Source organism: Danio rerio, chromosome 6 (assembly GCF_049306965.1).
Source record: "Danio rerio strain Tuebingen ecotype United States chromosome 6, GRCz12tu, whole genome shotgun sequence".
Lineage (NCBI taxonomy): Eukaryota > Metazoa > Chordata > Actinopteri > Cypriniformes > Danionidae > Danio > Danio rerio.
Window position 1 is genome coordinate 42,945,001 of NC_133181.1, and position 25,096 is coordinate 42,970,096.

Below are 25,096 nucleotides of genomic sequence, written 5' to 3' on the forward strand. Positions count from 1 at the left end.
TGTCCTCCTTTATTTTTCATATTATTAAGCCAATCATGCCAATAAGCAAATAAATAAATAAGACACTCCTAGACATCAATGAGGCTAACAAGAGATCAAATAAGACTTCTGCAATAACTGTTTGCAAACACATTTTAAAAAGCTATATTGTGTACCACCAGCTGTAGGTGTGCAGAGCCTGATAATCCCAGTAATAAAACACTGGAAGTGTGGAATCAGAGGAACATCACGGCCTCTGCAGTGCCATGGACCAACCTTACTGTAACGGTAATTCAGTTTCTCATATCCTCACAATCTCAGCAATCTGTCTGAATGTACCTGTTCATTTTCCTATAGCTTAGTCCCTTGTTTATCAGGGGTCACCACAGTGGAATGAACCACCAACTATTCTGGCATATGTTTTACACAGCGGGTGCATTTCCAGCAGCAAACCAGTACTGGCATGAACTCACATTTACACACAAACATAAACTAAGGAGGGTCACACACCAGAAGCTCCGCTGAGCAACACGCCGCATAGCACCCCGCAGTGCCATGCATTTCAGAATTCTAAATATAGGTTTCTATCAGGGTACACACACCAGCGCCGCAAGTCGGCGGCGCCAAGCCACGACTCAGGACACTGTTCATATTTCTGCCGTGCCACAGAGGGCCATGTGAATGGTTTCATTTTAAATAGCATGCGAATTTGCGCGTCTAGTGTGTGATACTTTCAACTGTCATGTGCGCGCCTTGTCGCGGAGCTGAGCGGCGCATCCAGTGTGTGAAGCCCTTAAGGCCAATTTTGTTTACCCAATTTAATTAAAGCGCATGTGTTTGGACTGTGGGGGGAAAACGGAGCACCCGGAGGAAACCCACAAGAACACGGGGAGAACATGCAAACTCTACACAGAAATGACAACTGGTCCAGCTGGGACTCGAACAAGCAACCTTCTTGCTGTGGGGCGACAGTCCTAACCACTGAGCCACTGTGCCACACTTTAAATCGAATCACTTTTATTGTCACATCATCAGCAGCACGTGTGCTCTGATGAGTGAAAAGCTTATTCATAAAACAGTGGGGTAAAATATATATATACTGGATAACTTTTTACCTTCAGGTGCACTTCTGAAGAGTGCATCTGATAAACAGTTTACAATGCCATGAGGAAAGAATTAGTGAATGGTATTGAAGCAGCCCTAAATTGACCATATAGATCACTTGACAATTGAAAGTTGGTGAATGCAGCATGTCCACATTTTAGTGATAGGAGAAATTAACATTTCGATATGCATTTTGAAACCACTGGTTCAAAATAAATGGTTTGCAACTGAATGAAAAGCCCCCATTATTTAACGATTTTGTTCACACAGCACACAATCAAATACTGTAGAAAATACTACTTAGGTAAAAAAAAAAAGTTCAAACAAATATGATATATACTATATAGTTTTGAATGTATCTGTGGTCTTTATAGGCGTACCAAGCATTTTTTGGCAGCATCCAAAATCAAATACTATATTTTTTGAGTAGCTACCTATTTTTAATAAATACTTAATTCACAGCTAATAAAATAGAGCACTGGGTAACAGTTTAATTTAGGTCACAATTCACTGTATTAACAAACCATTAACTAACACTACTACACTTAATAAACTACTAATAACCCATTTATTAATAGTTAGTAAGGTAGTTGTTGGGTTTAGGTTTTGGGTAGGATTAGGGATGTAGAATTTGATCATACTAGTTTATAGACCTTTTTCATAGCTGCTGCATGGAGGGCGCCATAACGACCAGCGTCTTCCGGTAGAATGCTAAAAACCTCCATTTACAGCGTTCACAACTGGTAATTTGCGCTCTGAAAATGGGTTTTAAAAGCAATTTTAATAGATTACAGAGTGTTTTTGTGACACAAAACTTAGAAATGTGTCTGTTAAAGCTGTTATAATCTGTCAGATGTGTTTCAAGCACGTCAGAAATACGAGAAAAACGTTTTCCTAGTTCACGTGTCTGCCGTCAGAAATACAGTGTGTGTGCGTGTTTCCGGCCTGTTAGCTGTTAGCTCAGTGGCTCTTCAATACACACACACACACACACACACACACACACACACACACACACACACAATACTTTTCTGCATTATAGAGCAAACCAGATTACTGGCATGAAACTTAACAGATATGAAGGTCATACAATTTACAAAAATGATCAATAAAAGTCAGTTACTGATACTCTGCTGGCTGATTTGCTGTTGATTTTAATCGCGAGCCGTTTATGTTTTATTTTGTGTGTTGTTTTTACCACGGTTTGTGTTTTTCTGTCATTTCGAAATGACACTAGCCTATATTTTCTTTTTGTCACAGTTATTAAATCAGTGTGTCAGTGGGACAGTACAGGCTACGTGTGTGTGTCAAACATTTTGGGGAATTACATTTGTTTGGGCTGGTATATTTGAAAGAAAGAGAAACTGTTGACTTTAGCGATGACGAGGCTTCATTTAAACGTCAGAAGGTGACGTCTGACAGCGAGGGGAAAATGCCTCACAGCAGCTGTTTTCCATCCTATTAGATTGCATTTCTTTAAATAATCAGTCCAGGAGATGGTGCTGATGGACAACAGGATCAGTTCAAAGATGATAAAAGCGCGTAAAATAGATAAAAACTATCGTTTCAATTTCAAAGCTGTCCAAATGTGACTGTTTACACGCATCAGCTGCCGACCGGAAGTTCTTAGCATTCTTCTTGCGCAAACACGCAAAGCATAATGGGTAATTTTGCATTCCAAGAAAAAGGTCTATAACACCTAATCAACAGTTAATATCTTAATATTCAGGTAATAAGCCAGTAGTTAATTGCATGAATTGTTACCTGAACTAAAGTGTTACTTAACACTATATATACAGCATGAATACAGTATAGACACGCTATCTTCACAACATTCATTGCTATGCCGGTTTATTTTTTTTGTCTGCTTTTTGAATTCAGATATTTTATTAACAAAAAAATTCACCTAATATATGAATATATAGTAGGGAAGTATACGATTTAGAATGCAGTCATTTGAGTTGGCCTTTACAACAGTGCTTGAAAAAGGTATACTACAGTCATTGGTATACTCTATCTATATATAGTAATATGGATTGTTCACCCTGCATTCTAGAAATACCCTGTTTGCAGCCATATTCATTCATTGATTCCATTATAAATGCATACCAAATGTATAGAATTAGCCAACTAGCCTAAGCCTTAACCACTGTGTTTCAATCTCATGTGAGTGCAGATGATTTTGAACATGACCTTATATATTTGAACAAACATGTCACAGTAAAAAACACCTCTAGCTATGTTTTTTCTTACTTTAGCCTTCTCAACAACCCCAAGCTGCCATAAACATCCGTTGACAACCTCAAGCAGTGAAAAGAACACATTGAAGCAGTGGAGGAGTTTTCTCTGTTATTTCCTTCATGTCCCATCACTGCAGTGCGCCGTTATTTCACAGTGTCGTCTCACACAGATCGCATTTAGTGCTAATCCTGTTTTCACAGTTGAGTCAGCGTCTAGGCTGCCATGCTGTTAAATATGAGCCAAACACACTCTCTCTCTCTCTGTCTCTCTCTCTGTGTGTGTGTGAGTAGGAGTGTTTAGATCTCCAGGGTCAGTTTATTGGACCTTCGTGTGGACATCACGGTCCCTATACCCCTGATGTGCTCTTCTGGTCATCCATCTTGTTCTTTGGTACCTTTTTAATGTCTAGCTTCCTGAAACAGTTTAAGGCTAGCAGATACTTTCCAACACGGGTGAGGCTAAAAGACTCAAACACTTATATATGCTTGCATACATGGAGCCATTTTGCAGACAGTAAATGCTAAGTGTATATTTGGTATTTTTGTGATGCAGGTGCGGTCAATGATCAGTGATTTTGCGGTGTTCCTCACCATTGTTTTCATGGTCCTGATTGATTATATCATTGGAGTTCCATCCCAAAAATTACAAGTCCCCAGCAAGTTCAAGGTAGGACTACAGTATGTAATACACACAAATGCCTTGCATTTTTAGTCCTATAACTCAGAATGTACTGTCATGTTTGATAAATGTGTTTCTAATGTCTCTAAAAAGCATCATTTCAACAATACTTCACTAATAAAAAAAATAATATTGGTAGAACAGTACGTTTTCTGCCCCCTGGTGGAATATCAATGCTCTTCAGGAAGGACATTTAATACAATTTCCAAAATGTCTACATTAAATTCATAACCATCATTGTTTTTTTGCAGGAAAAATCTTTGTAGATATTTATAATATGATGACAAGTATGGCTTTTAATGTGATACTATTTTAAAATACTTTTGTTTTACTGTATTGTGTTGATAATGTTCTGTACATTATCTCATGTGTAAGGGGAATTTGACTTAGAGGGTCACAAAACCCCTAAACACATTTTTTGGAGATGTTGACATGTTCCATGTTGTTAAAAACACTATTTGAACATATATTTAGCTAACAAGTAAAAATGGGTTGTTTTTGCATTGTTTCGAGCAAATTCGTTCTTCAGGTTTGAAAATAAATTAAAGCTACGTCACGGTGATGAGATCATTGTGTAAGTTCCAGCGTGGAGACTGGCTGTCTGTACCGGCTGGAACAAAGTGACGTCATTGAGCTTTCAGCACATCTGTGCCTATATTCATGAGAAAGACTTGGTGTGTACCAATCAGTGTGCGCTATTGTGAATAAGATGCAACTTCATTAATATGCAGGATATAGCTTGAAGACTCGTTTTACCTTTTACAGTATTCATATGATCATTTTAATATTATTATTATAATATCGCAAAAATATTTGTGAAATTAATATAAAAACTGAATAAACATAAATTTACACACATTTACACATGTAAATAAATAGACTCAATGATGGGCTAAAAATCTGCGGAAATCTGTAGATTTCTGCGCGTGAAAATTCCGTGTGGCCTACATATGACTAATTAAAATCCTATTTAATCGTTGCTTATAATTAAAACCTAAAATTTTATTTTATTTTTACTTTACTCATTAATTCACTATTTGCAAACTGATGCTTATTATTCATATCTTTTTATTCAATACCCTTTGTATTATATATCCCCTTATTGAAATTATTTAAGAATCAAGAATCAAAGGAAGAACTTGTATTAAAATCAAATTGAATCTGAACATCCAAATCAATACACAGCTCAAACATGCTGATTTTCACTATAGTAGTGTTCTTGAACTACTCCCTAATAATAATAAATATATCAATAATTGACCATTTAACTAAAACAGCTCTCAAAAACGTATCAAAACACAGGAAGCATCTGTGTGAATCAGTAAACCGGAAGTGCTTTCCTTTCTTGACGCTCTGTTAAAAATATCTGCTTACCTTACAACGATGAACGTGATTCTTCAGTCCTCAAAGTATTTTGCTCCCATTCATAATCCACAAGTATCCTCTTTTTGTGCCGTTTGTACGTGTCTTGTTTTAGACCCATTTGCTTGTATGATTAGATTAGAGTCTGGCACCCCTGCAGTGACAGATTAGATGATTAGACAATGCTGAGACTTGGAAATAAGTTTATACCCTGGCTAATCCTAATAACATGTACTAGTATGCACAGACAGAGATCTATGAACAATTTAGCCGGACTCATTTTTAATCCATGGCTAACAAATTTGTCTCAGATTAGACTGAATTGTCATTATACATCTTTTATACATCAGGTTATCAAATAATAACTCAATTCAGCTTACATGAGTGTAATGAATCACAATAAATAGCACACAAACCTTGCTGCTGTTTAACTATTTTGGGTCAATTTTAATTAGATTAAAATAAATTTCCTGAAATTGTTGATTATAATCATAAATAATGTTGAGCACCAATCATATTGGAATTATATTTGTATATTATTATATTGAATACATTTTTTAACTGATCATTCTTACTCTATAATTCATCATGAACACTTTTTATAAATTGATTCTTAAAGGGATAGTTCACTCACAAACAATTAATCAAACAATTAATCGCCCTCCACTTGTTCCAAACCTGTTGAATTTCCAATTTCTGCTGAACAAAAAAAGAAGATATTTTGAAGAATGTTGGAAAGCGGTACCCACCCACTAAGCAATTTTGTTTTAAAGGACATCTAATAGCCATGTAAACATAGCCAGCTTTAATAAAACAAGCCTAAATTTGGACTATCAGTGCAAAGATAATAGATGTCAAAGAACAGCCCAAAACAAAATTATACAAGCTTCACGTGTAGTCATTCATTCTTGTGTAATTGATAGTTTTGGACTTTTCTATATTTGAGCCATTACTTTTTTTGCCACACACACACACCCACACACACACACACAAATCGCTATTACTTTGGAGTAAATATAAGTACAGTGCTTTTTTCTAGACATTCGTTCAGATGTTTCACTGTCTCCTGGTTGTGTTTTACAGCCTACACGTGATGATCGTGGTTGGGTGATGAACCCAATTGGGCGCAACCCATGGTGGACAGTACTGGCTGCCTTAATACCAGCTCTCCTCTGCACCATTCTCATCTTCATGGACCAACAGATCACTGCAGTCATTATAAACCGCAAAGAGCACAAACTGGTGGTAAATGGCAGAGGAGGTTTCTGTTTATGTACAGTTAAAGTCAGAATTATTAGCCCTCCTGAATTATTAGCCCCCCACCATATTTTTTTTCTCAATTTCTATTTAACAGAAAGATTTTTCAACACATTTCTAAACATAATAGTTTAATAACTCATTTCTAATAACTAATTTTGATGACAGTTCATGGTATTTTACTAGATATTTGTCAAGGCTTCACTAGGTCAAATAGGGTATGAGGTAAGTTAGAGTAATTAAGCAAGTCATTGTATAACAGTGATTTGTTCTGTAGACAATTTTTAAAAAAGCTTAAGGGGGCTAATAATATTGACCTTAAAATGACTTTTAAAAAAATTAAAAAGTTTTTTGATAGCCATAATAAAACAAATAAGACTTTCTCCAAAAGAAATATATTGTAGGGAATACTGTGAATGTTTCCTTGCTCTGTTAAACATAATTTGGGAAATATTTAAAAAAGAAAAAAAAAATCACAGCAGGGCTAATCATTTTGACTTAAACTGTATAATTCCTCTACACAGAAAGGCTGTGGGTACCATTTGGATCTGCTGATGGTCGGGGTGATGTTGGCTGTATGTTCTATGTTGGGATTGCCCTGGTTTGTAGCAGCGACCGTCCTGTCAATATCCCACGTCAACAGCCTGAAGCTGGAGTCTGAAAGCTCAGCCCCTGGAGAACAGCCTCGTTTCCTGGGTATTCAAGAACAGAGGCTGACTGGATTGTTTATCTTTCTGCTCATGGGCTGCTCTGTGTTCATGACTGGATTGTTACAGGTATTTGCACATGTTTTGTGGGTTGTTGTATGTATGATAGCCTACTTTAAGGGAAAATCAGTTTCATATGGGATTTAAACACAGTTGTGTGGCAACAGTATATGAATATAAAAGGGGGAGTTTAAAAGACTTATAAAACATTGTGGGGTAGTTTGAGCTGAAACTTCCCATACACACTCTAGAGACTTATTTATGATCTTATTATTCATGTACATTCTCTTTCATGAACTCTTTCGAAACTTTCTTTGTCTCTGTTGAAGTGTTTACGTGTGAGGATGTTTCAAACTGCCTCACACATTGGATCACAGAAATAGGAAACCACAGTAATCCAATTAGTTCCTGACTAGAAAAAAATAAAGTCCCGTTCCACATTTTATCCTTGTTTGAAACAAGTCATTTCACTGAGATATACATTAGAAATGGGGAAAAACTAATTTCATGCCAACAATCACACCACACACACCAGGATCAAGAAATTATTCGATTCACATAATCAGCAAATAGCTTATGTTTGGTATAGTGGTGGCTAAAAGGGTGATCTTGATAGACTGGAAGTTCACTTTACCACCTACTTTTCATGAATGGCTGACTGAAATGGTTGCTGCTCTTAAGCTTGAAAGAATTCGTTTTGCTGGGGCAGATACTTCTAAAAAGTTTGAAAAAACTTGAAAGTCGGGCACTTATGATTCATGGTCAATTACTCTTACTTTTCCACTCCATTTTTAATGTTTTGTTTTTGATCAAGTAAAGCTTAACGGTGTATATTATTTACTCTATATGGTACATGTTTAGATGGGCTGGTGCTTGTTTTTTGTTTTATTTTGTGCTTTTTTTTATATTATTATTACTTAGTTTTTTTATTAATTTACTTTTTTTCTGTATTTTTTCCTTATCATTTGTATAAAAAATATAATAGATTGTATAAATGTTTTTGTTCTGTTTTGTACTTATAAAAAAATTGTTCTAAGCAAATTATTAAAATATATGTATATAAATAAATGAAAAAATATTTAAGGCTTAAATCAAAACTGACACTAAAAATAAACAATTGCCACACAGTCCAAAATATGAGGCAGATTTTATACTGTATTTAATATGATTAAAATATATAGCTAGCTAAGAAAAACAGGTGAGAGTTCCGTTTTCCCACAATTCTTGCACATTTTGAAATGTCATATTGACTTGTATAAAACAGTTTATAGAATAGTGTATCATCACATTTACTTAATAATCATACAAAAATGTCCTAAAAGTATGCAATACTCTACCCCACAGTGCAGGGTGCTCGAAAGAGCATTCCATTTCATGCATAAAAAATACCCCAGACATTTTATCCTTTGTTTTGTTTTCTTCTTAACTCATTTTTGAGATTTGTTATTTAAATATATTTTGTATTAAGACTGCAATGTTAGATTAAATTCTAAACATATTAAAATCTAAATGATATATGCATTACTTAATACTCACTATTTTTGTTTCACAGTTCATTCCCATGCCGGTTCTCTATGGTGTTTTTCTTTATATGGGCGTCTCATCTCTGAAAGGCATTCAGGTAGAGATATTGATATTAAACATTCAGTACACAGGTTTAAAGACAGGTTAGTCATTCATCATCTTTCTCTGCTATTTCTTTCTCAGTTGTTTGACCGTCTGAAGCTGTTTGGCATGCCAGCGAAGCATCAGCCAGACTTTATTTATCTCCGCCATGTTCCTCTGAGGAAGGTTCACTTGTTCACTCTGACCCAACTTACCTGCCTTGTGCTGCTCTGGGTCATTAAACATTCCCCTGCCGCAATCGTGTTTCCTATGATGGTATGACACAAAACAAAACACAAAGAGACACTGAGCATAACACATAGCATGCAAAAAATAAATAAATAAATAAATAAATGGGGGCACGATTTACTAGATTATGTGCACAAGGGAACAAATTATTAAATTGAGGTAATTAATTATATCTTTTTTTTGCTTGAATGTCATCTGTAGAGCTGTATAGATGCTAAATTTGGTATTGTTAATCAATACTAGAAAAAAAAATTAAATCCTCCCAAGTATTTTAACTAAGCAATCATGACCAGTTTTATAGTTTAAAGTCTACATTTTTGTACATTTCTGAACACTGAATGGAAAATAATGATGTACAGAACACATGTGGAAGACACTTTTATTCAGTGCATTCAATGTTTATATCATTTATTTTACTATTTCAACTTCACCTAAAATTAAAACCTACCTAGTGACGTGGAGCAGTGTTTTAAGAACCATAAGAATAATACAGTATGAGCGTGTTTATTTCCTGCAGGTCCTGGCATTAGTGTTCATCCGCAAGCTGCTGGACTTCTGTTTTTCCAAACGGGAGCTTAGTTACCTTGATGATCTGATGCCTGAGAATAGAAAGAAGAAGCTGGATGATGATTCCAAGAAAGCAGAGGAGGTTTGTGATCCATAACAAAAGGGTATGCAAATAAAATGCATGCTGGTTATGAAATGTGTGTAGTTTTAATCCTTTTTTTGTTTTTGTTTTATTATTGTTATTTCTTTATTTTTAGTGTATTTCCAATATAATAACTGGGTGGTTACAGACAAATAACAATTAAGGGACAACAGCGCAGTGCTTCTACAGTGTTGTAAATGCTTTTTTTTACACATTTACTGTTCTACAACCTATTTTATGGGATGGTTCACCCCAAAATGAACATTTACAATTACTGCTTTACCTTAAGTTGTTCCAATCCAGGTCGAGTTTAATTTAATGAGTTAATTTGATGAGTGAATATTGCCTAAATAACCAGTAAACATGATAAAAGCATGTCTGTTTTTTTTTTTACACATTTTCTGTTTTACATTTCATAAACAATTTAAATCAGCAGTGATTTACAGTGGTGTGAAAAATTGTTTACATATCAAAATATACTGATGGATTATTTTTAGCTTGTAACCTGATTTGTTTAAAGGTATTCAAAGATTATTCAGGAATTTTTTTATTTTTTTTTAAGGCTATGAAACACCAAAACACATTTTTTGAGCTGTTGACAGTCGTATGTGTCCCACACTGCTAAAAATACTATTAGGACATATATATTTCACTAAAATTGAAAACTGGTTGTTTTTGCATTATTTTGAGCAAATTCGTACGTCCGGTTTGAAACAAATTTTTGAAGCTGCGTCACGGCTATGAGATCTTAGCGCATATTCCAGCGTGTAGACTGGACGTCTGTACCTAGGAGTTCCTAAATACGTCTCAGAGTGTGTTGCATTCATTCATGAGTAAGACTTATTTCAAACCAATCAGTGCGCTCTAATGTGTATTCAAAGGTAACAAAAACACATCATGTGGTTTTTAAAGGAATGTTTTTATTATTAAGGGAAAACAAACTCCAAAACTACATGTATATGGCTGTGTACCAAAATATCCTGAAGGAGAATGTCCGGTTATCTGTTAGTGACCTCAAGCTCAAGCAAACTTGGGTTCAGCAGAAGGACAATGATCCAAAGCAAATCAGCAAGTCCACTTCTAAATGGCTGAAGGAAAATGAAGGCTTTAGATTGGTCTAATCAAAGTCCTAACCTGAATCCAATTGAGATGCTGTGGCATGACCTTAAAAATGTGATTAATTCTCGAAAACCCTCTAATATAGCTGAATTACAACAATTCTGCAAAGATGAGTCCCCAAATCCCTCCACATCTCTTCTCATTGCAAGTTATCATAGACTATGTAGTTGTCATTCATTCATTTTCCTTTGGCTTAGTCTCCATTTCATAGGTCACCACAGCGGAATGAACCTCCAACTATTTCATATATGTTTTACACAGCAGATGGATGCCCTTCCAGCCGCAACCCAGTACTGAGAAACCCATACAGTCTCACATTCACACACACACACACACACACACACACTCATACACTACAGCCACCGGAGCACCTGGACGAACCCCACGCAAACACTGGGTGAATATTTAATCTATACAGAAATGCCAACTGGCCCTGTCGGCACTAGAACCAGTGACTTCCTGCTGTGAGGCAAAAGTGCTAATCACTGAGCCACCGTGCCATCGCTATGTAATTGTTTATTATGTTTTCCCTTAATAATAATTGACTAATATTTAAATTCTAAAGACTCTGAAACATTATTGTGTAACAAACATACAAAAAAAAAAGATATCAGTTAGGGGCAAACACTTTATCACACCACTGTAAGTTTTTATACTCCTGAAAATTCTTTTACTATCCTTAAACAAATCAGGCTATAAACTAAAAAATAATCCATCAACATATTCTTGCAATGTGGTTTGACATAAACACAATAAAGCCACTTCTATGTGTGTGTTCATCTGAGCAGCAGGAATCACAGGAGATGCTGGTGGATGAATCTGGGGAATCGGACAACAAAGACACAGTGCAGATCCCAATGGAGAGCAAACCTCTACACTCTCCTCGAACCCCAGACCCAAGGTACAGCTCTACTACAGGCCCGTGTACTACGAACCCTCGTTCAAAAGCCTGGTGTCTTCAAAATAAGCTCACACAACCACCATGTCCACTGTGTATCTGTTGTTGTGTAGTAACTAACACTCCACTTTCCCTTTCTCCCTTTCTCCTGCCCTTTCACTTTCCTCTCCTCAACCTGTTGTCCAGGACTGATCCCTCTGACATTAACATATCTGATGAAATGTCTAAAACTACTGTCTGGAAATCCCTCAATTCCAATAACATGGACACACAACGCGCAAGCACACATAAAAAGGCAAGAACTCTCTTTCCTTCCTTTAAAGTGTCGGTTTTCCCTAAATTTCCTTACTTATCTGTCTGTTTCTTCTACTGTTCTTCTTTGAAGGTTGCTAGATCAAGGGTTCACAAACTTTTTGGGGGTCAGAGATCTCTTAGACTTTCATTATTTTTATATATATATGACTTTTCACTAATTATTGTATCGATTTGACAGTTTTAACGCATTCTCTTTTTGTTGACTTTTTTTATTTTCTGGATTTTGATTAATGGTTTAAAATTTTTACTTTTAATAATAGTAAAGATTTCATAAAATTTAAATAATTTAAAATTACGGTGGCCGAGAGAGCGTACCTTGCTGCAATTTAAGAACAGACATGTAACTACAAAAAACATCAGCAAATTAAGAAAACATGTTAATTCGTTTGACAGGACGAATGCTGCAAATCCTCACAATACAAACACATTTTTCAAATTTGCGCAGCATTTTCTCACAACACAAACAATTTACGAAAGCACAATGCATTTTTTCATAACACTTTCAAATCGCATGGAACACAATGGAAACGTGACAGACCTGGCTACTTAGGTTATGGTTATTCAAGCTAATAAAATACAAAAGACAAGGGATTCAGGATGTTAAAAAAAAAAACACACAAAAAAACTCACCTTTCAACGATCACCAATAACTTCACGGAGCAATTTGCTGCGTCCCAATTTGCATACTTATAGTACACCCTAAAAGTATGTACTTTTTTGGTAAAGGAAAAATATACACTTTTGAGTGTGTGACAAAAGAGTATGCAAGATTTGGGACATACCACTTCCTCGTTCACAGATCGTTGCGTTGCTTAGTTATGAGCCCTGACAATCATCTCGACACATCCACATTTCTGTCGTATTTATTTTAATATCTTGCAGCAGCAGGTTTATCTCCCATTCACAAGTCTTTCAGGCAGAGAAATCTCTTGGTGGGTAATTATGCATTCAGACGTTAATATCCAAACATGTCTTTATGTAAGTTCAGTATTGTTGTTGTAGATGAAATATAACACAGAAAACACAATTTAAATATTTTCCAGTTGGCTAGATATTAACAGTCATACAATAATCTTTACAGAAGCTTCTCTATGGTTGGTCTCGTGCGTCCAATATGTTTGTAGTTTATTTACACTTTTTACCCGCGTTTGTAGTTCTAATCGAATTTGCGTCCAATGCTCAACGTATTGTGGGGAATATCAGCGATACTCTTTTCAACATACTACGATTTGGGACATACTAATACTATTTTTAAATACTATTCAGGACGGATAGTATGCAAATTGGGATGCAACAATTGTCATGGTACAGTGGCGTCCATAACGTTTTAGGGTCGCCTTGAAACATTTCTGTTGTGTTCCGTTGTTTTTGCAAGTGTTGTAAGAAAATATATTGCGCTTTTTATAAATGATTTGTGTTGCGAGAAAATGCAGCATGTTTTATTAATTTGTTTGCATAGTGTGAAAATGTAGTGCATTTTTTTTAAGTGTGTGTGCATTGTGAGGATTTGCAGCACTTGTGCTGTCAAACAGATGAAGATATTTTCTCTGCTGACGTTTTTTGTAATTGCATGCGTTTTCTTAAATTGCAGCACGTTAAGCTCTCTCAGCCACAGAATACAGTATCTAATCGATTATATTTTTGTAGTTTTAAATTGTATTTATTCATGTGATTTATCCTTTTATTTTCTGCATCATTGCTGCATTCTTCAGTGTCGCGTGATCCTTCAAAAATCAGTATAATAAGATGAGTTGCTGTTCTAATGTGGTCAATTATGATAGGTACTTCATGGGTAAATTCAATTTTTAATTACATTCAATAAGAAAATGCTATTCTAAATTGTAATGTTTAACTATTTTACAATTTTTCTGCATTTTTCGATCAATTAAAAGCTGCATTAGTTAGCAGCGTAGACTTCTTTAAAAAAAAAAAAACGCTTAATTTTAAGTGAACCAAACTATTTCAGACTTCAATTGAAGTCTTAAAAACCCAATGAAACGGAAGCAGCGATCATTATTTTGTTCATATTTTGATGCAGTTCATAGAGGAACGAAATATTAAATGAGAAAACATTTAATTTTTACATTTAACATTTTGGGTGTGCCTTGTTTGATCTACTTCAAGTTGATTGGATGTAGTAAAGTAGGCATTTCATTCAGAAAGATCAGGAAAGGGTTTTTAGAAGAGTTATTACAACCTAACAGACTCCTGCTCACCATTTCTGTTTGTTGTCGAAACTGATAGTTGAACCAGAGTGGTTAAGTATGTTAGCCACACTCATTAACTCAAATTCCCATAATCTGATAATTTAACTGAAAACAAACGGGAAGGCATTTTCAGATTTCACTTAAAGATTAGTAGAACAAACTTTTTTTTTTTCTTAATGACATGCACAGATGATTCGCTCACCACAAAACTGACAATGTGAGAACCAAAATCATATGGTTAGATTTGATTTCTTGGAGACTTTAAAGCATTTTTTATATCCATATTATGTTATATGTTATAGGTCAGATTCAATTTGTCATGACTGGATTCCACACTTCCATCCAGATTTTCTGCGTCATGGAAGTCATAAAGCCCTGTTTATGTATGGGTTATGGAGCCCACTTTGAGACCTACTGATCAGATGACAAACTGGGGTTTGAAACTATTAAATAGTTGCTCAAATATAAATCTCTCTTTATCTGTGTGTTCTCTTTCTCTCCTCACAGGAGGTACCGTGAAGTATCCCTGCAGAAAGAAGAAATTACCTTCTTAGCGACGGTCGTTTGAAATTCGGCTGACTTCGAGAAGCAGCCGCGTGCTAAAAACACACAGATGTTACAGTAGTTCACTTCTTCCCATGTTTCTCACACACATGCGTGTTTATGTATAGCTGTGTGAGATATATTGGTGTCTCAGTGTGTGTGTGTGTGTGTGAATATGTGCGACATATTCTCCAACCAAATCCAGGTTATTTTCAATGTTTAGTTGGGTTTTAGCAGACATAGGCGTCTCTGTGCTGTGCTGTACTGTACACGTTTTTTGTTTTTCGTTCGTTGTCTGGTTCTAAGTTGTTTAATAGCTGTTTAAATGTTCTCATTTTAACTATATACTTGTAGATAATACTGTATACGTGTGTCAAACCGTCAAAGCAACAAGTTTGTGTGTTTAAGCCAAACATCCGATCAAAATAATAACCTCAGTTGAAACTCTTTTGTGCCAGTATAAATAGCCATTACGTACACTAAACCACCATAAACCAAATCAGTCCTTATCCACTATAGACGGACATGTCTATTTTTATTGCGCGTGCTGTATTCAAACTTGTTAATATTGAGCAATAAAGGCTTATATGGGTTTAGGGATGCTGATGGAGAAGTATGAACTCTATTGCGAGTGTTTTAAACTCCCCTTTCCTTGTATGAACAGGTTAACATTTCCATTATATGCTCCATCCTTTCGGTCTTTCAAGGGTTGAGGGTAAGACTGTTCAGGCTTTCGTTTAAAGACCTTTACGAGTCACCAATCCCAGTAATAAGCCATCTCGTATAGACTACCTCCCCATACTTTTAAAGCTCCCACAATAGATTCTGCACTGAATGAGGTCAAAAAATATGGTTGCGTTTTTAACCTCAGCGAAATAACACTTTATTTACAGTTGCACTTTGTGTAGATATATATACCGATATGATTTTATATTTTAAAGGGAATTATTATATAGAGTATAACAGCGTGATAGTTATTTTAAGTAAAAGAGTTTTCTTTTTTATATATAAATGTATTTTAATAAAATGAGTTGAGCAGATGCAGTAAGACACTGGCTGTTAATGCGAATGGGTTACTGCTGTATTTTTTGTTTCTAACTGGGCCAGTTGTCTGTAAGTCGCGTGTTTCACCTTATTAAACTGCCTTCGGGAGAATGTCATTATATATAATCTGGAATGTCATTTCAGCTTCGGAATGTTGAGGAGTATTGAGCATTTTCCCAGCTTGACATTAAGCTACTGAATTATCTTTATAATCCCCCTCCACGGCTTTCTCGTTTATGGAACTGTTGTCATTGACTTGATTGTACGATGTTATCTTCATGCTGGGATGTGTTCAATGAGAATGTCTTTCACTCCAATAAATTTTAGATTTTATGAATGATGAACCTGTTAAGAGTTGTGCATGTGTTTTTTTTTCCACAGCAACATATATATCAATGTGCAGTTTAATAAAAGGGGGAAAGTACTGGTAATTTTCAAGGAAAGTACTCCAAGATATTTGTAGTTAACCTATTAATTAAACCCATTAACCATAAAATAAATCACATTACACTGCAAAATTTAAAATACAGGCAAAATTGTAATAATTATTACTTAAATATTTGCTTTGACTTAATTTAACTTTTAGACATATAATGGATAAATACTCAAGTTTATATACACTCACCGGCCACTTTATTAGGTACACCTTACTAGTACTGACCCTACCACCTGCAAGTCGCAGCAGAAATCGAGACTCATCAGACCAGGAAAAGTTTTTCCAATCTTCTATTGTGCAGTTTTGATGAGCCTGTGCAAATTGTAGCCTCAGTTTCCTGTTCTTAGCTGACAGGAGTGGCACCCGGTGTGGTCTTCTGTTGAGTTGCCACTCACTGGATATTTTCTGTTTTTTGGATCCTTCTCTGTAAACCCTAAAGATGGTTGCACGTGAAAATCCCAGTTGATCGGCAGTTTCTGAAATACTCAGACCAGCCCGTCTGGCACCAACAACCATGCCACGTTCAAAGTCACTCTAATCACCTTTCTCTCTCATTCTGATTCTCAGTTTGAACTGCAGATCGTCTTGACCATGTTTACATGCCATAAATGTATTAGGTTGCTGCCATGTGATTGGCTGATTAGAAAAATTTGTTACCGAGCAGTTGGACAGGTGTACCTAATAAAGTGGCCAGTAAGTGTATATACACCTTATGATAAATTACTACATTCATTTTTTTTTAAATAATCATTTTACACATGTATGATCTTACCTTCAGTTAAAAGCACTGACTAGTACACAAAACACTATTGTAGGCTTTTTGTTATAGCTCCATTTGCCCTGTATGTTTCAGTGACTATTCTTGCTGACTGTTAATTGTGTAAGAGTTCCTCTACTGTACTGATAAATATCAAGAGCTTGCAGGATATGAAAGTGACTTGTAAGAGCTCCATCTCAAGAGATACGTGACCATCACAGCATAAACATGTCACTTGTGCATCTTTGGATGTTTTTAAGCATCCTCTCATCTATGCAGTGCCTCACAAAAGGTAAGACAGCCTCCAAACTAATTAATAGTTAATTAAAAACAATTAATTTGATGCTTGTTTATCAATGGATTGTAAATTCTGAAGTCTGAATTTACTTTCAAATTTTAATGCTGTATAGTTCAGCAGAAATTTGTGATGTTTTACAGAGAACAGGCTATCTGACTTAACATACAATAAAGTTGTAATGTAATGAGCAGTGTTGGGGATAGTGCATTACAAGTTATGTGAGTTACGTAATAATATTACTTTTCTAGGTAACGAGTGATGTGTTACTTTTAAAAAAAATAAGCAGTAATATTTGAGCAATTTTTTTGTTTTATTAATTCACTTTTAAAAAATAAATTGCTGAATTAAAATCAAAGTAGTCACAATGAATCATGCAGTCATTGAGAGAATGTTTTCATTATTTTGAATGCATCGAAGAAAAAGTAAAGCGGATTGTCTCAATAGACACTGATTTTACTTTAGAGCAGGGGTCACCAATCCCGGTCCTGGAGGGCTGGTGTCTTTGCAGGGTTTAGCTCCAACTTGCCTCAACACACCTGCCTGGGTGTTTCAAGTATACCTAGTAAGACCTTGATTAGCTTGATCAGGTGTGTTTTATTAGGGTTGAAGCTAAAATCTGTAGGACACTGGAGCTCCACGAACAAGTTTGGTGTCCACTGCTTTAGACAAACGATACAAAAGTAGCAAATACATTGTGTTAAACTTTAAATAATCTGAATATACGGCACGTATAGCTCTGGGGTCAAGAAGTTCTCAAATAACATCCTAAAATATTTTTTTGGTGTGTTACATTTGATGTGTTTTTAATGTAGGTGTAGGCTATACAGTGCACTGTTAATTGCAGAGCACCTCTGTTAAAAAAAAGAATAAAATACAAGTTCTGAAATAGATCAAGCCTAAGCCAGGTAATATAAAGTAACTCAAAAGTAACATAACAAATTACTTACCATAAAAATTACTAAGTAACACAACTAGTTACTTTTTTGGGGAGTAACTTAATATAGCAATGCATTACTTTCAAATGTAACTTTCCCCAACACTGGTGATGAGTGTAACATGTAAATGGGTCAATGATTAATTTCTTAAATTTATTTATAGAATTTATTAATCATCTTTAATGAATAATTTAATTTTAGAACCTGATAACCTATATTGTACATATAGGCTACATATGCACTCCCATCCCAGCAGCTCCCATATAAAATAAGTTTATATAGCTGATTTTTAATGAAGAGTATCAGGATTACAAACTTTTGGTTCACATTGTTTACATTTTACTGACAAGAGTAAGCATTGCTAGCAAGAATTGTTAGCATGCTGAAAACCGAATTAGCAGCATTTTCGTTTCCATAAATTTGTCAGCCATGAATTTGAATTTATCAATACTGTTTTTTAGTAGAATTTTTAAAGAATAAATGATTTTGTTTACTTGTAAAAAGTAGCATAAATGAGCATGTTTCTAACACGAATTAACATATTGCTGTCATAAATTAACATCCTATTTTAGTTAACATATTTTTTGCACGTTAGTAAAACTACTTAGATTTAAATCCTTAAAGTATCTTTCGCAGGAGAGAATGTCTGTCTTTTTATATTGACTTAGTATTTCTAAACTATGCAAATTTATCAATTGTTGTTAAACGCCATGACAGATGCAGCGTATTTGCTCTCGAGTGTCTATTATGCTAACGTTAATTAAATCAGCCGCTAGAGAGACATCTATGCATGCATCATTAGTTTGATTTAAGCATATCCTTAACCGTAAACTGGCCTATTCAGACTTTAATTTTGAAGCCATACCTTCCCACACGAGAGATTTTGGTTTCCCTCAGCCTGTGCTCCATCAAACAGTGGTTTGAGGAACGTGAGCGCTTTCTCCGGAGAGTCTGTGTTGCTGCCCTGCTCCTGTCTAGACCCCCAGCACAGGCCCAACAGCGTCTCGTGGGAGACCAACAGCAGAAGAGCGTCGAAAGACGCACTTTACACGGATATATCCAGTGTGTTTGAGCTGTACAGACACAAAATTACACTCTTCAACCAGACCTCACCTGGAAACTTCTCTCTGCTGCTGTCAGACCTGACCGAGGAGGACCAGGGCTCGTACGTCTGCTTATTAGATAAAACATCCAGATTCACTGACGTCTATGTTAAAAGTAAGAAATCATTTAGAAGTACGCATTTGAATTATGTTACCCTCATAAGGCAATATGTCCATCCATTTAGAGCAAAAACCATGTTTTGTTTTATAAAACAGACAGTAGTTTAGGTTAGACTTTTTTTCAATTAAAGCCATTTTGTCTTTGTATTTAACGTTATATCCGTTTTAACCACGTTTACAGTGCCCTGAACTCTTTGATTTATTAAAAAGTTACACAAATGAGACCTGAATTATACAAAAAAATTATGCATAAAAATTTATTTTTTCAAATGTGATGAGAATTTTTCTCCTGAATATGGCCTTCTATGAAAATTATAGCAAATCTGAGAATTACTAATTTATTCATAAAAGTATACTACTGAAAATAAAATAGGCCTACTAATGAAATAAAAACAAATTCAGTTCTATCATATTCAAGATTAAATTATAACTTATTTTTTACTTGCATAAGCTTTCGATTTAAAAGGGTGGTCCACTATGATATCACATTTAAAACTTTAGTTGATGTGTAATGTAGATGTGTTAACATAAACAACATCTCTGAATGTATATGCTCAAAGTTCAATGCAAAGAGATACATTGCCTTTAACAGAGTTAGCTTAGCAAAGCCTACAGTGAACGAAGTTTGAGGACTCCAAAAAATACATCCAGGCTAGTGTGATCACAAATGTTTTAGGTTACTCGCATACACCTCGCGCAGTGAAGGGGCATGACATGAGGCGCTGTAAGGACACAAAGAGAGAAGTGCTTACAATTTGATTTTACATATGTTCCAAAGAATTATATAAAAAAAGATATAGCTCTAGCATTTGACAAAGGACAGCTTCCAGAATCTCTCCTAGTTCAGTGCTGGATTCGGCTAAAAACTCCCCAAAGAAGGAGCAACTCCAACCATAGTAGACTGTGGATTGTGAGCCACAACCTTTAAGTATTTTATTTGTTAAAATATTACATGCACAGTTTCTAGCGTTAATGATATGTTGTAGCAAGGATGTAAACAAGGATGTAAACAACAGGAAATGCTGTTTGGCACTGTTAACAATTTAGCTTAAAATTTATCAGTACATATACAAATACATATTTATCAGTCAAACCCCTGTAAACAGCCCCAATCTTCAGCAGTGCGTACAGTGTCTCTCTATGCAGCCGCTTTCCCTGCTTTTACATCTCAAAGAACGAACTCACAAAAGATATTCAAACCTTTATATTACTTACACATACGTATAACCCGAATACATATGAAAGACACTTGTCAGATTTTATTTTTGAGAGCAGAGAGTATGTCTAATTCACGCTCACAATGAGACGGCTACACTGACTCACAGTATTTCCACAGCACCTGACTGGACCAATGACTGTAAATAATATGGACGACACAACAACGTCTTTTCGCATTGAACGCTTTGAAGGCAAATTGAAATTCGCATTGAACGCAAATGACAGGCACTAACTGTCGCAAAAGACTGCTGAAATTGAACCCTGGGTATGACCAGAATGGATTACCAGATGAAGTCAGAGGCAGAGCCGCAGAATCAAGCTTCCAACCAAACGCTTGTATGTCAAATCAACCACACCCCCGAACTTCTCATTTGACCGCCCGTATCTGCACTATAACAAAGACTTGCTAATATAAATATAAGCACTTACATTTAAAAACAAGTAATAATAAACGATTTATTAAAAACTGTGTGATGCAAGCTGTTTTTATTAATATAATAATAATAATAATATGTTGGACTGCAAAATAAATGATCTTTCATACACTCTAGCCTAAGTTAGACTCAGATATGAGCACAAAAAAATGTTTCTCTTATAACGGGTTGTTACCGGGTAGCAGTTAAAATATGAACAATAACATAAACAACACATACATTTTTAGAAAGGTTTGTATTTTTAAAGCCATCAACAGGACCCAAAATATACACACCATAGATAATGAATTACCATGTCGGAAATTCATGAGTTTAAAAAATAAATACAGCAAGATTTCTAAATATTAACAGGATATTTACACATTCCAACCCTGCACTTTATAAAATAAATAATCCTTGTCAATTTGTACAAAAAACTTTGCAGTGTTAATACATCAACTGATGTCTGCTGCAACATTGCTTGTATAATGTTTATAATTTTTTTGCCTCTGTTTTCATGTGGTTTATTTGATGCCTTAATTATATCTGGCAAAGAAGAATTTACATTCATTTTAATGTTTATTTGGAGTTTTTAAATAAAAAGCCAACTGTAAATAGTGCATCATTTATAACATTTACACCTCTATTTGCTGTACAAGCTGCAGTTTCTAGAACATTATTATTTTACAACAGCAAATTCAGTAAATTAACTTGATAACATGCCGAAACTCAATATGTCAGAGACGTCCTTAAATTTAAATCAAGTTTAAATAAATAATAACGTTAGAAGATCAATGTGGAGATCGGCCAACATTAGTGTTTGTCTTCCTAATTATAATTTCAGACCCATAAAGATAATTACTGCTAGATAGCCATCACCTGTATTTTCCTCATCACGGCTAGGCGTGTATCAGCAAACTAATAAAGTCTGATAAAGCTTTGACCTTACTGAATAGTGTTCCACTAGATCCTGTATGTCAGAAAGTAGTGCTTACTGCTGAACAACTCATTTTATCTAGTCAAATAACACAACAATCGAATAATAATACTTCAATCTCCCCCCGAAGCTCTGACTGCCTAATTTACTGCTACTAATTTACTAAATTACTGCCTAAAAACATAATGTTTACAAAAAATGAAGATCAGAACCTATATCAGCATGATAATCAGTGTCTTAATGAACTAAAACCATCTTTCGGGACATTTCATTGCAAGGAGAGGATTTAACTTGCAATTACAAGTGTAATTGATTTTTTTATTTGGGCTCAAGTCTCGTTCATTAACAAGGAGGTGGGCTTTATGACTTGTACTGCAGCCAGCCCCCAGGGGGCGATCTAACAGCCGGGACCTTCACTCAAAAGCAGGCGTGTGGCATACTTGGACTGGACATGGCGCTTCCTGGTGACATGGAGCAGATCCGCGAATCGCAGCACATTATGTTAGCTGACCAATCAGAGCCTCTTGAGGGCGGGCCTTTGGAGGAACTAGGAAATATGTCAGTCGTTTTAATGTTAGCTGAGTAGCTGTATATAATCAAAGTTAGATATATAAAAAAAGATGTGATTTTTAACAAATGAAGCATGAGCACACATTACTTTGCATCTTCTAAACACAACCAAGCCTTAAAAATACACTCTGGACCACCCCTTTTTTCAGATTTAATTTAAGTCTTTTGTTTCTCCAGAATGTGTCTGTTAAGTTTCAGTTTAAAACACCCATCAGATTTTTTATTATAACTTTTCTAAGTTTCTATTTTATACCTTTTAGCATCATAAAGGTTTTGTTGTACTGCACCTTTAATGCTAGTCCTCCCCGCCCACCGTTTCTATGTGGCTTTCAGCGTGCCTTATTCTCCTCTCTCGGCTGCCTCAGACAACAGGAAGCAGATCTCATGTAGCGTTTGTGAGAAATACTATAGTAAGAACTTTACCAATGAGTATTTGATGCATTTTTTGGGAAGTTGCAACGACGAGTCACACAACGCACAGACAATGCGCGCATTTAGCTTTGCAATCTTTTTGCACGCAAATGTGACAGGACGCAGGTTAATCTCCACTGCTGTATGGGTATCTGTTATGTAAAATGTACAAAATAAACCTGATTTAATGTCCACAAACCGGGATTGAAGCGTCTTCTTTTATAAGTGTTATGACACGCAGCTTTGCTGATAAAGTAAAGCTGAAGCGGATCGCTGTAATTCATTATACATGTGCACTATTTTAAAGCATTTTAAACCTGTAAAACTCACTCTTGATCACATTTGATGATGATTGATGATCCTAGCAAACTGAACAGACCTTTTATTCCTGATTGCTTTCCGCACGTCCTGTCTTATTGATATGATTATGCGCGTGACTACAGGGACATGTTAATACGCAGCTGTCAATCAATTTGGTTGCAAGGGGACCACACTCCTATGTCAAGTTGCGGTCGGTCTGAAAACCACTCCAATTGGTCCACCGTTTTTAAGAAAAAAAAGGACAGGGTGTGTTTATATCACCCCAATATGACGGTCTATACACTATACCTACACACGTCTGTCCAAACAGCTTGAAAAGTAGATTTTTCACCATAGGTGCCCTTTGAAGTTAAAATTTGATGATACATCATAAATAATAAACAAAAAGTATTTCTGACACCTATAGTAGGCTACTCCTTAGCCTATCCCCAGGTCAATAATAACGTGACTTTAATAAATAGATATAACTCTTAAAACATAATAGTATAACTTTAAGGGGAAAAGATTATTTAATGATGGGTTTTAAAACATTCACTCACTATCCTTTGGCTTAGTACCTTATTTATCAAGGTTTACCACAGTGAAATGAACCACCAATTAGATGATTTATACAGAGAACGGCATTCCAACCGCAACCCAGAACTAGAAAATCTTTTAAACACTTTTTAATAAATATTATTCGCACAATAAAACCTGTGCAACATTTAGATATTTGCATGTCTCTTCCAGGCCAAAATGGACCCAAATGTCTTATGAGGGTTAAAGCAATTAATCAGTATATTAATAGTTAATGAGTAAAGATTAAATAGAATATTTTGTAATAATGTGCTTCGACCTATTTTTCCTCTATTCATTCATTAGAAAGGCCTGAAAGTTCAGCATTTTCTCAGACGAGTCTCAGCGTGTTGATCTCTGTGCTGTTTTTGGTATTAGCCTCAGCAGGAGCTGCTGCCATCTACTGCATACACAAATGTCAGTATTTAGACGTTATATGCATACACAAGTCATAATGCTTTTAATTAACTATGTTTAATTCAGGTATTTACTGTTCCCAAAGCTCACGCAAAAGCACAAATGGAGACTGGCGAGATAAATGTGGAAAATAATATGGTACGTTGCGTGAGTGCTAGTATCCTATAATCCACATTTTTAATACACAACACATTTATATGCGAGCAATTGTTGATAAACTGTCTTTCAGGATGATCACAATTCAACATATGTCAAACTGCAGAGAAAATATAATGCTGAGGAAATGTATGGAACAATCGGGAACAGACCTAAGGATTAACAGCTGGGTTTAAAACAGCTCAACATTAAACATGACAGAAAGCATCAGCTAAGTGAAAATATGTAAATCAAAGGCCTTTAAATACTTCTGTTACTTTTATTGTTGTTTCTCTTTCATATATTGTTTGTTGCAATTGGCTTATGCATTTTAAAAGTGACTCTGACAATAGATGGTGCTGTAGTTGGACTGTAGAGGTACTAACATTGGCATCCGACAAAGTTGAAATATCTGCCATTAGTGACACATCTGGTTGGCATGTGGCAATAAAACTTGAATTGCATCCTGCATCTATGAAATTGTTGTGATTTTCTTTGTCAGAACGTTCCATC

At 35.4% G+C, this 25,096-nt stretch overlaps 2 protein-coding genes and 2 long non-coding RNA genes across 8 annotated transcripts in view; 2 read left to right on the top strand and 2 right to left on the bottom strand.

Annotated features, from left to right (window-relative positions):
• Positions 1 to 16,309, top strand: part of slc4a8 (solute carrier family 4 member 8) — a 51,228-nt gene extending 34,919 nt beyond the window's left edge. For 2 of the 5 annotated variants that reach the window (XM_073954379.1, XM_073954380.1), the window contains 11 exons: positions 162 to 267; positions 3,615 to 3,776; positions 3,877 to 3,990; positions 6,448 to 6,609; positions 7,146 to 7,397; positions 8,881 to 8,949; positions 9,036 to 9,209; positions 9,700 to 9,831; positions 11,739 to 11,851; positions 12,035 to 12,143; positions 14,673 to 16,309. In XM_073954379.1, coding sequence (XP_073810480.1) covers positions 162 to 267; positions 3,615 to 3,776; positions 3,877 to 3,990; positions 6,448 to 6,609; positions 7,146 to 7,397; positions 8,881 to 8,949; positions 9,036 to 9,209; positions 9,700 to 9,831; positions 11,739 to 11,851; positions 12,035 to 12,143; positions 14,673 to 14,693 — 1,414 coding nt within the window. In that variant the 3' untranslated portion in view covers positions 14,694 to 16,309. Of the gene's footprint in view, positions 1 to 161; positions 268 to 3,614; positions 3,777 to 3,876; positions 3,991 to 6,447; positions 6,610 to 7,145; positions 7,398 to 8,880; positions 8,950 to 9,035; positions 9,210 to 9,699; positions 9,832 to 11,738; positions 11,852 to 12,034; positions 12,548 to 13,667; positions 14,085 to 14,672 lie in introns of those variants that run through there. The other 3 variants (XR_012408084.1, XM_680574.9, XM_009302600.4) reach the window with 3 other exon arrangements.
• Positions 1 to 19,332, bottom strand: part of si:dkey-28n18.7 — a 25,509-nt gene extending 6,177 nt beyond the window's left edge. Inside the window, exons 1-5 of the long non-coding RNA NR_170248.1 lie at positions 19,249 to 19,332; positions 9,631 to 9,781; positions 9,149 to 9,201; positions 8,865 to 8,934; positions 5,377 to 5,518 (exon numbers count right to left, since the gene is read on the bottom strand). This is a non-coding gene — a long non-coding RNA (si:dkey-28n18.7). The remainder of the gene's footprint in view (positions 1 to 5,376; positions 5,519 to 8,864; positions 8,935 to 9,148; positions 9,202 to 9,630; positions 9,782 to 19,248) is intronic.
• pfkfb4b (6-phosphofructo-2-kinase/fructose-2,6-biphosphatase 4b) overlaps positions 1 to 25,096 on the bottom strand; it is a 516,544-nt gene that overhangs the window by 399,921 nt on the left and 91,527 nt on the right. The window lies entirely within an intron of this gene.
• Positions 17,665 to 25,060, top strand: LOC141386325 (uncharacterized). The gene is made up of 4 exons (XR_012408094.1): positions 17,665 to 19,601; positions 24,338 to 24,448; positions 24,534 to 24,586; positions 24,678 to 25,060. It is a non-coding gene; the product is annotated as an uncharacterized lncRNA (long non-coding RNA).